The sequence below is a fragment of the Passer domesticus genome, chromosome 6 (assembly GCF_036417665.1).
Source record: "Passer domesticus isolate bPasDom1 chromosome 6, bPasDom1.hap1, whole genome shotgun sequence".
Taxonomy (NCBI): Eukaryota; Metazoa; Chordata; class Aves; order Passeriformes; family Passeridae; genus Passer; species Passer domesticus.
Genome location: NC_087479.1, coordinates 2,394,380 through 2,404,643, shown reverse-complemented (window position 1 = coordinate 2,404,643; position 10,264 = coordinate 2,394,380). Strand labels below are relative to the sequence as shown.

The 10,264-nt window shown below is 59.7% G+C and overlaps 1 protein-coding gene across 1 annotated transcript; it reads right to left on the bottom strand.

Annotated features, from left to right (window-relative positions):
- Window positions 1-886: 886 nt before the first annotated feature.
- PTGER2 (prostaglandin E receptor 2) lies at window positions 887-7,210 on the bottom strand. Its single transcript, XM_064422844.1, has 2 exons — window positions 6,349-7,210; window positions 887-2,785 (listed from the first exon to the last, which is right to left on the bottom strand). The coding sequence occupies exons 1-2, from the start codon at window positions 7,192-7,194 to the stop codon at window positions 2,573-2,575; spliced, it is 1,059 nt and encodes a 352-aa protein (XP_064278914.1). The 5' UTR covers window positions 7,195-7,210; the 3' UTR covers window positions 887-2,572.
- Between the last annotated feature and the right edge of the window lie 3,054 nt (window positions 7,211-10,264).

The following is a 10,264-nucleotide window of genomic DNA, read 5'->3' as shown; positions in this document are numbered from 1 at the left end:
TTCTATCTTTTGCACTCCAGGCAGCCATTCCCTCTGGATTAGAGGAGAATTAGGCAACTGGTTCCGAAATTCCTGCGTGAGCAACCAGGTCATGACCATCCAGACAAGCAAAGCTCAAGGACCCAAGGCTCTTCCTAAAGATTTTGGCTCCTTTTCCAGCTGAGCACAGCCTGAGACACAATGGGAGCCCCAAAACTGAGCCCACAATGTGCTTTTCCTCCTGCTGTGGGCACGGATGAGGGAATAATTTGGGAAGGGACGACTGTGCCCTCCCAGCGCTGGGTGGGATGGTGCCAAATTTGGGTTCCCAAGGTTGGCACCAGGATTCACGGCATGCCATGGGTGTGGGGAGCACCCCATGGGCAGGCACAGCTGGAAACCCCATCCCTAAAATTCCACACCCCCTCCAAAGCCCCCCCCAGCCACGGGGTGCTGCCAAAAACTCATCTGAGCAAGAGCAGCCCCTGGCTGGCATCTGCCCACACGCCTTCGGGAGGCCAGGAGACTTCCTGTGGACGTTGGCTGCCTGACAGAAGTGACCTCAATTCCGCCTTTTTTTAGGGTGGGTATTTTGGGGGTGGTGTTTTGATAACAGGTGGGAGCTGTGCCTGCCTCTCCCTGCCTGTGGGATGGGCAGGTTTTAGGGAAGAGCTCAGAGATGGGGGGGGGGGGGGAACTCTGTAGCTCTGGTAAAAAATGTCATTGTGGATGTGTAAAATACATTTTAGTGCCACTTTTTAGGAAATTGGAGGCAGCCACTTCCCCTCTCCTGCTGCCCTCTCCCCCCATTCCCGTGGTTTCATCCCACATCCAACACATTTCCTCCAGGAGCCAGATCTACCCTGAGGAGCATCACAAGCACAAACCCATGCATGATTCAGCAGGCTCCTCTGAGAGACATTTATTATTTAAATAATAACTCTTTTTATTTTATTTATTTATTTTTAACATCACCTCGACTCACAAACCACGGAAAAGCCCCAAACCTCGGCACCTTTGGGCTCCCTGAGCAGAGCTGCAGCTCCCAAATGAGACTCCACACTGGGAATTGCACAAATGCCACTGGCTGTGCTGGATGCTGCTCAAATGGGAGCCACAAGGAAATTCCTAATGGCAGTGGTGGCCTTGGGATGTGGAGCTGGGTGCTCCTCATCCCAGTGGGAACGATCCCGGAGTCCCAAAGAGCAAGAGGAATCCCAGAAAACAAAATAGTGGTGCTGAAGGGGGCTGCCCAACGGGGCAGGATTGATGAGCTGGGTGGTTTTGCAGTTGGTTTTTTTTTGCTTTTATTGATTTTTTTTGAGGTTTTATTTTAAATAAATATTCGTCCCAATCAAGGACAAACCCAAACCCCACCAGCAGCACCACCCTGGATGTGGGTGAAGCTCATGGCTGTGACCATTCCCTGGTCATGCTCTTTATTCCCTTTGTTGGCTCTTGCAAAAATCACAGGACAAAGGGAATTTCCAAATGGGTGCTGAGGAGGGGCTGCTCTGCTCCATCACAGCGCCAGGGAAATGCCAAAATTTGGCTTTTTTAGTACTTTGGTGCCCCTCAGGGACCCACCAGTGCCTAAAATCTCAGGGGTGTAGCGTGGACAGACAGACAAACAGATATGAGCCCTGAAAAGTGCATCTCTTTAGGCAACCAGCCTAAAATAAATGGGAATTTTTGAGGATACACTTCTCCCTTCCTCTCCTTCCCAATCCTCATGGATCTGGGGGCCCAGATGGGTGTTTGCAGCCACCCAGCCCCATCTCCAGGAGCTGTAGCCCTGCCTGCATCCCAAAAACCCCACGGAGACCTTGCTGGGAAGCACACCAGCAGGAACCTCTGCTTCCCAACACCCCGCAGCCGTGGGGCTCCAACAAAACCCCCCAAGCCTCCCCAGCAGGGCTGAGCCCTCCTCCAGCCCTAAGGGCGCCAGCAGCACCCAGGGACTCGCCAGCCCTTCCAACCTGGTCCCACTAAAGGGGGACTGCACTTTTGTCCCTGTGAGAGGCCGCAGTGTCTTCCCAGGTGACACCTGAGCCACCCCCAGCGTGCCCAGGCTGCAGAGCCACATCCTGGTGAGCCCTAAGGCAGAGCTTCACAGAATCACAGAATCACCAAGTTGGGAGAGACCTTCAGGGTCACGGAGTCCAGTCCAGCCCCAACAGCTCAACCCAGCCCTGGCCCCCAGTGCCACATCCAGGCTTTGTTAAACACCCCCAGGGATGGGGACTGCACCACCTCCCTGGGCAGCCATTCCACAACTTTATCACCTTTCTGTAAAAACCTTTTCCTGATATCCAGCCTGTATTCCCTTGGCCCAGCTGCAGGCTGTGTGCTCTGCAGACAGAGCCCAGCCCAGCTGAGCACAGGCACCTTTCAGGAGCTGTGCAGGGTGAGGAGGGCACCCCTGAGTCTCCTTTCCTCCAGGCTGAGCACCCCCAGCTCCCTCAGCGGTTCCTCACAGGATTTGTGCTCCTCACCACCCTCATTTCCTCCTCTGGGTGCTCTCCAACATCCCAACATCCTCCCCAAAGCGAGGGGCCCAGAACTGCCCGTCGGGAGGCAGGATCCCCCGGGCCTAGCGCGGCTTTGCGGGCGCGGCGCGGCCGGCGGGGGCCGTGGGGCCGAGCTGGCAGCAGAGCACGGAGCGCATGAGGCGCAGCACGGGCGGCCGCAGGATGGCGAAGACCCAGGGATCCACGATGGAGTTGATGGACAGGAAGCGCAGCGCCAGCAGGTCCCACTCGTGGTCGCCCTGCTCCTCGCGGAACTTGTTGACGTAGGCGCGGATCTGCGGAATCGGGGTTGGAAAAGGGATGGGAAGTTGTCTCGTTACGCCCTCGCCTGTCGTTCTGATAGGTGGGGTTCGGGCGAGGCACGTCCACAGAATTCAGGGGATTCACAGAATGAGAGGATTCAGAGAAATCACAGAATGACAGAATCAACAGAATCACAGGATGACAGAATCACAGAATTCACAGAATCACGGGATGACAGAATTGCAGAATTCACAGGAATCACAGAAAGAATGACAGAATTCACAAAATCACGGGATGACAGACTCACAGAATGACAGAATGACAGAATTCACAGAAATCACAGAATGACAGAATGACAGAATTCACAGAAATCACAGGATGACAGAATTCACAGAATTAATGGAATCACAGAATTCACAGACTCACAGAACCACAGAATCACAGAATTCACACAATTCTCAGAATTCACAGAATGACAGAATTCACACAATTTACACAATTTACACAATTCACACAATTCACACAATTCACACAATTCACACAATTCACACAATTCACACAATTCACACAATCCCTGGGTTGGGAGAGACCTCCAAGATCACCAAGTCCAGCCCAGCCCCAGCAGCTCAACCCAGCCCTGGCCCCCAGTGCCACATCCAGGCTTTGTTAAACACACCCAGGGATGGTGACTGCACCACCTCCCCGGGCAGCCATTCCAGAACTTTATCACCCTTTCTGTAAAAAACCTTTTCCTATTATCCAATCTATATTCCCCTTGGCACAGCTTCAGACTGTGTCCCCTGGTTCTGTCAGTGCTGCTTGGTGGAGGTGCACCCAGCCTGGTCTGGAACCCTTCCAGCCACAGCTTCTCTGGACAACCTGTATCAGGGCTTCACCACCCTCGCAGTAAAGGATTTTTTCCTGATATCCCATCTAAACCTCCTCTCTGTCCTCTCTGAATCCGTTTCTCCCTGGTCCTGTCACTCCAGGCCCCTGTAAAGAGTCTCTCTCCGTGTTCCCTATAGCTCCTTTCAAGTACTGGAATGTCATAATTAGGTGACCCCAAATCTTTCTCTTTTCCAGGGTGAGCAGTCCCAATTCTCCCAGCAGAGCTGCTCCATCCCTTTAATCAGCTCGGTGCCTCCTCGGGACTCACCCCAACATCTCCAGGTCCTTCCCGTGCTGGAAGGACCCCGGAGCTGGACACAGCACTGCAGTGGGGTCCCACAATCACCCCCCTCAACCCGGGAGGAATCACAGGCAGAAACAACCCCGAGTCTGGGCCGCCAAAACCTGCCCCCCAGGCGGCTCTTTTGGGGCTGTCACAGCAAATTCGCCGACTCCACGGGTTTTAAATGAACTTTAAATGCCAGCCAGCCCCGTGCCGCGCTCGGCTCAGAGCCGCGATCGCTTCAGAGCCTTCCTCTGCGGCTGCCGGAGGAAGAGGCGTCTCTCACCTTGCGACCGCACGGCACAAGGACCGAGCGAGACGACGGAGGGGATGAGCCTGCGGGACCCCGCCGCTCCCCCCTGCGCCTGCCGACTCATCCCGGCCAGGAAGGGTGACTCAGCACTCCTTACTCACCCGGGCCACCCCCTCGCTCCGGGCTGGGGACACGCTGCCATGGGGCCGGGCGGCAGGAGCATCCCTGCCCTGCCCTGCCCGCCAGCCGCCGGCACCGCGCAGCCACGCAGCTTTTCCAAAGCTCCGCTGTGTTTTGGGAAGGAATTCGTGACCCCGGCGGGGGTTTGTGTGGCTGGGATCCTCCTGGGAGGAGCGGGGACAGGAGAGAAAGTGTCACCCCCAGGAGAGCCCACATGGGAGGCGGGCGATGGGAAAAGGGAAGCTGGCTCTGGATCAGGCCATATCTGCCACCACAGGGCCCTGGGATCGCGGCCAGGGCTGCTTTCCCAGCCCCTCTGCCCCCAGCACGCTCACAGGGCCCTGCCCACGTGTCCCCTCCGGGGGTTCCGCTCCCTGCTGGCCACAGCAGCCAGCCCGGGGCTTTTTTGGGACACAGGAAGAGCTGTCCATCATCTGCGGGTTCATGGTCAGGCGCTGGAGTGTCTCTCAGGGCACTGAGGCTCCTGGGATGCTCACGAGCATCTGGACATTATTCCTTTGTCTGAAGCCCTGGCTCGGCCGTATCCTGTGGTTATTTCCTTTTCCCTTAGGAAAAGCAAGGGAGGATGAAGGGAAGGTAGAGTCTGTTTAACAGCAAGAGTGTGAAATTAGCACTGGCTGTGCTTCCACACTTCTTCAGGGACCAAACTGACCTGCACTGGGGCTTCACACACCCAGGCTCTGGAGCCACCGATGCTCCTGGTGGAAAAGCACTTGGATGGATGGAAAGTGGCCCTGGGGAGGAAACAGCCCAGACAGAGGCAGGGCACTCGCTCTCTCCACTTCTTCATTTGGCTGTTTTGATCCCGGATTTCTGCTGGAAGCCTCGTGCAGGGATGGGGCACGGGATGTGGGGATGTCTCTGGGGATGACACGTGCTGTGGCTGCTGTGCCAGATCTCTGTTCCCAGAAATCTCCCATCTCTGTGCCAGCGCCTCAGCGCTGTTGCAGAGGAGAAGAAAACTCTGTCTGACAGCGAGGTGGGCACAGCCTCTCACATCTCCAGCTCCATCCGCAGAAATCTGGGACCACTCATCCTGCCCAGCACGGACATCCACCGCCTCCAGCCCAGGGCAGCTCCTTCATCCCCTCTCTAGAGGTGTAATGGGTTGTTTTGCCATTCCTCACAGCTCCACCATGAGTTCCTGGATCCTGGGAATCGCAGTGATGCCGTGTGGTCCAGGGGACCCTGCCTGAGCCACAGGAGCCTCTGTGGGGTGGGAGGGCACCTCTGCTCCTGCCACTCCGTCCTCCTGCCACTCCGTCCTCCTGGCACCCCATTCTCCTGTCAGACCGTTCTCCTGCCACTCCATCCTCCTGCCACTCCATCCTCCTGCCACTTCATCCTCCTGTCACTTCATCTTCCTGCCACTCCATCCTCCTGCCACACTGTTCTCTTGTCAGACTATCCTTCTGCCATTCCATCCTCCTGCCAGACCATCCTCCTGCCACCCCATTCTCCTGCCACACCATTCTCCTGCCACACCATTCTCCTGCCACACCATTCTCCTGTCACACCATTCTCCTGCCACTCCATCTTCCTGCCACTTCATCTTCCTGCCACCCCATTCTCCTGTCAGACCATCCTTCTGCCACTCCTGATATCCCATCTAAACCTCCTTTAAACCTCCTGTCACTCCACTCTCCTGCCATTCCATCCTCCCACCACCTCATCCTCCCGCCACACCATTCTCCTGCCATTCCATGCTCCTGTAACCCCATTCCCCTGCCATTCCATGCTCCTGCCCCCCGTGATCCTGACACCCCATCCTCCTCCCGGCCCTGGGGACACAGGGAGTGATCCCCCCACTCCCAGCTGATGTGCAAATTACCAAGCTCACGGCTGAGCTGGCCTCTCCCAAGCTTTCACCCCAGCCCTCGAGGTCTGCCCAGCACACCTGGGGGAAGCTTTACAAAGACCAAGAACAAATGTGTGTGTGCTGGGGAGAGAGAACAACCAGCGCCACTCACCGTGAAGGGCAGGGAGCAGATGACGAAGGTGATGGTCATGATGGAGAGCAGCAGGAGGTGGTCGATCTCCTCGGCCATGGAGAAGATGCGGCGGCCGCAGCCCGCGGCCGCTCGGGGCTGCTCGCTGCCGGCCAGCCGGCGGCTCCGCTGCCCGCGCCGGTGCATGCGGGCCAGGTTCACGATGACGCTCAGGTTGCACAGCAGCACGGCCACGATGAGGAAGAGCAGCAGCGTGGCGTAGAGCAGCGAGAAGGTGACGTCGAGCCCCGCCGCCTCCCCGGCGGCCCGCTGCGGGTCCCGGTGCATCTGGATGAAGCACCAGGTGCCGGGGCAGTACTGCACGTAGCGCCCGAAGCCCAGCAGCGGCAGCGAGCACAGGGCGGCCGAGAAGCTGTAGATGGCCGGCAGGGCCACCAGGCCGGTGCGGGGGCTCAGGAAGCGCTCGTAGAAGTAGGGTCGCCCCAGGGCCAGGCAGCGCTCCAGCGCCATGGTGAAGAGGATGAGCATGGTGGCGAGGCCGAAGAAGCTCATGGCGAAGCCGAAGTAGAGGCAGATGTGCCCTCCGCGGGCCAGGCTGGTCAGCGTGAGGTTGCGGTGGTAGGAAGCCAGCACCAAGGGGCTGACGGAGCAGGTGCCCAGCAGGTCGGTGAGCACCAGGGCCAGCACCAGGACGTGGAACAGCGCGGGCGGGCGCTGCCGGGCGCCGCGGCGGCCGCGCAGGAGCAGCCCCAGCGCCAGCAGGTTGCCCAGGAGCCCGGCCGAGAACATGAGGGCGCTGACCAGCGGGCGAGCCCCGGCCGGCAGCGCTGCCCCGTCGCTCCCGTACGCCCGGCCCGTCCCGTTCATCCCGCGCCGCACGCCCGACTGCGCCGCCGGCCCCCCCGGCACCGGCACCGGCACCGCCCGCCCCGACGGCACCGCCCCGCCCCGGGCCCGGCACCGCCCCGGGCCCCGGCACCGCCCCGGGACCGCGATCGCTGGCATGGACCCGGCGGGGGCGGGGAACGCCACGGAACGACCTGGCCCGACCGAGAGCCCCGGTACCGCTGTGGGAGTCCGGACACGGCCAGTGATGGTGCGGGTCTGAGAGTCCCGGTACCGGTGTGGGAGCCCCGGACATGGCCAATGACAGTACCGGTGTGGGAGACCCGGTACCGGTCTGGGAGATCCGGACACGGCCAGTGATGGTGCGGGTCTGAGAGCCCCGGTACCGGTGTGGGAGCCCCGGACATGGCCAGTCCCGGTACTGGTCTGAGAGCCCCGGTACCGGTGTGGGAGCCCCGGACATGGCCAGTCCCGGTACTGGTCTGAGAGCCCCGGTACCGGTCTGGGAGTTCCGGACACGGCCAGTGATGATGTGGGTCTGGGAGTCCCGGTACCGGTGTGGGAGCCCCGGACATGGCCAATGACAGTACCGGTGTGGGAGACCCGGTACCGGTCTGGGAGATCCGGACACAGCCAGTGACGGTGCGGGTCTGGGAGCCCCGGACACGGCCAGTCCCGGTAGCGGTGTGGAAGTCCCGGACATGGCCAATGACAGTACCGGTGTGGGAGACCCGGTACCGGTCTGAGAACCCCAGACACTGCCAGTGATGGTGCGGGTCTGAGAGTCCCGGTAGCGGTGTGGGAATCCCGGACATGGCCAGTCCCGGTACCGGACCGAGAGTCCCGGTACCGGGTGTGGGAGCCCCGGACATGGCCAATGACAGTACCGGTGTGGGAGACCCGGTACCAATCTGGGAGACCTGGACACAGCCAGTCCCGGTATTGGTCTGAGAGCCCCGGTACCGGTCTGGGAGTTCCGGACACGGCCAGTGATGATGTGGGTCTGGGAGTCCCGGTACCAGTCTGGGAGACCCGGACATGGCCAGTCCCGGTACCGGTCTGAGAGCCCTGGACACGGCCAGTGACGGTGCGGGTCTGAGAGTCCCGGTACCAGTCCCGGAGCCCGGTGCTGGTCCCGGAGCCTGGTGTGGCTTTGAGAGCCCCGAGGCACGGCCGGTCCCTGTGCCAGACCAGGAGCGGCTCCCACGGCCAATCCCGGCACGGCCCCAGCAGTCCCGGTGCTGGTGCATCAGTCCCGGTGCTGATCCAGCAGTCCCGGTGCCGGCCTGGGGTCACTCTCATGGCCAATCCCGGCACAGGTCCGGAGTCCCGGTGTGGCTCCTGGAGCACGGAGTCCCACCCTGTCCCGGTGCCAATCCCGGGATCCCAGTGCCCGTGCCAGAGCCCCTGGCAGAGGCTCCCGGGGTGCTCTGGGCCAGCTCCAGTCCAGCCTGAGAGCCCCAAGGCACAGAACCCCGGTGCCCCCCAGCCCAGCTGAGCCCGGGCTGTGCAGGGAGATTCCCTTTGCTCCAGAGGAACCCACGGAGAGCTCCCTGTCCCGTGGCTGGCACCAGGCCGTGTCTCCATTGTCCCCCTCTCCTACATGTCATCCTTGGTCCCCAGGGGGGTGCAGCCTGTCTGGCCATGACCTTAAAGCCCTTCCAGTCCCACCCCTGCCATGGGCAGGGACACTTCCACTCCCCCAGGCTCATCCAAGCTGGAGCACATCCAGGGGTGAGAAATCCACATGCTCCATCCCAGTGGCCTCAGATGCCCCCTCCATCCTCCAGGACACCAGCCCTCACTCAAGCTGCCTTCACTGAAGCACTTGGTAACTCCCAGAATAAAAAAACCTCTTCCCTCCCGCGGCCCTGGGGCTGCCCCGAGAGCTGGAACAATTTAATTTCAGATTTGCTCGGTGCCCCTCAGTGTGACACTGCAGCAGGGCTGGCAGAGCGGGGACGCAGGCACGCGGGAGGCCGTGGCTGTTGTTTTAAAAACCACGCTTTTGTAACAGGAACTTCGCAGAGGAAATTGGGGGCCGGGTGAGCTGCGGTTTGTGACAGCACCTCCATCTCTGAGGGGCCACTCCCAGGCCCGGTGTGGCGTTCCCCTCTCACACAGCTCAAAGGTTTCTTCAGCGTGCTGGCGAGGACGAGGTGGCACAGCCACAGCCCCAGCTCTGCCTCCATGGTCAGAGGGGACGGTGCTTGAGCCACCCCAGACCACCCCAGCACAGCTGGGCCAGGAAAACACAGCCCAGGAGCTCTTCTAACCCTGCTTGCAGCCCTGATCCATGGGCACCCAGACACACGGACACATCTGCCGGTGGGAGCCATCCTGTTTGATTCCAGAGGGTTGGGTGGCACCCTGGCACCTCCAGCCCTCCTTTGTGCCTCCCACGAACCCAGCCGGGGCTGAATCCTGCCCTGATCCATGCAGGCAGCTACAGCCTGCCCGTCCAGAGCCTTTTCCGAGCAGCAGGAGCCCTGTAGGGTGCTCCAAGGCTTTTCCCAGCCTCCCACCCCTTTCTGGCGTTCCCTGTCACAGCTCAGGAAGGGGTTTTGGCTTCTTCTGGAGCTCATTTTCCTGGCAGCCTAATGGAGCCTTAAATACCCTTCTGGGGCTTCGGGCTTCTCCACTGACAGTTGTCTCTGATGGGATTTTTCTGCAATAATAGGAAAATTGCTGGGCTTTTGTTTTTTCATTCCCCCTTCTGAGCTGGAACCAGGAACAGGCTGCTTGGTACAATCTGTCCTGCCTTGGGATGTGTTTGTTTTCTTCCCTTTGCTTCCATGTTTAGCTCTTGTCCTGCCTCTAGCGAGGGCCATCTCAAATCCCAGAATTATTTAAGTTGGAAAAATTCCTCTTGAATTGAATTGAATGCAACCATTCCCCCAGCACTGCCAAGGGACATGACCCCTGTCCCCAAGTGCCACATCCTCACAGTTTTTAAATCCCTCCAGGGATGGGGACTCCACCACTGCCCTGAGCAGTGGAATTTTCTCCAATATCCAATCTGAATCTTCCCTGATACATCTTGAGGCCATTTCTCCTTGCCCTGTCCCTGTTCCCTGGAGCACAGCCCAAC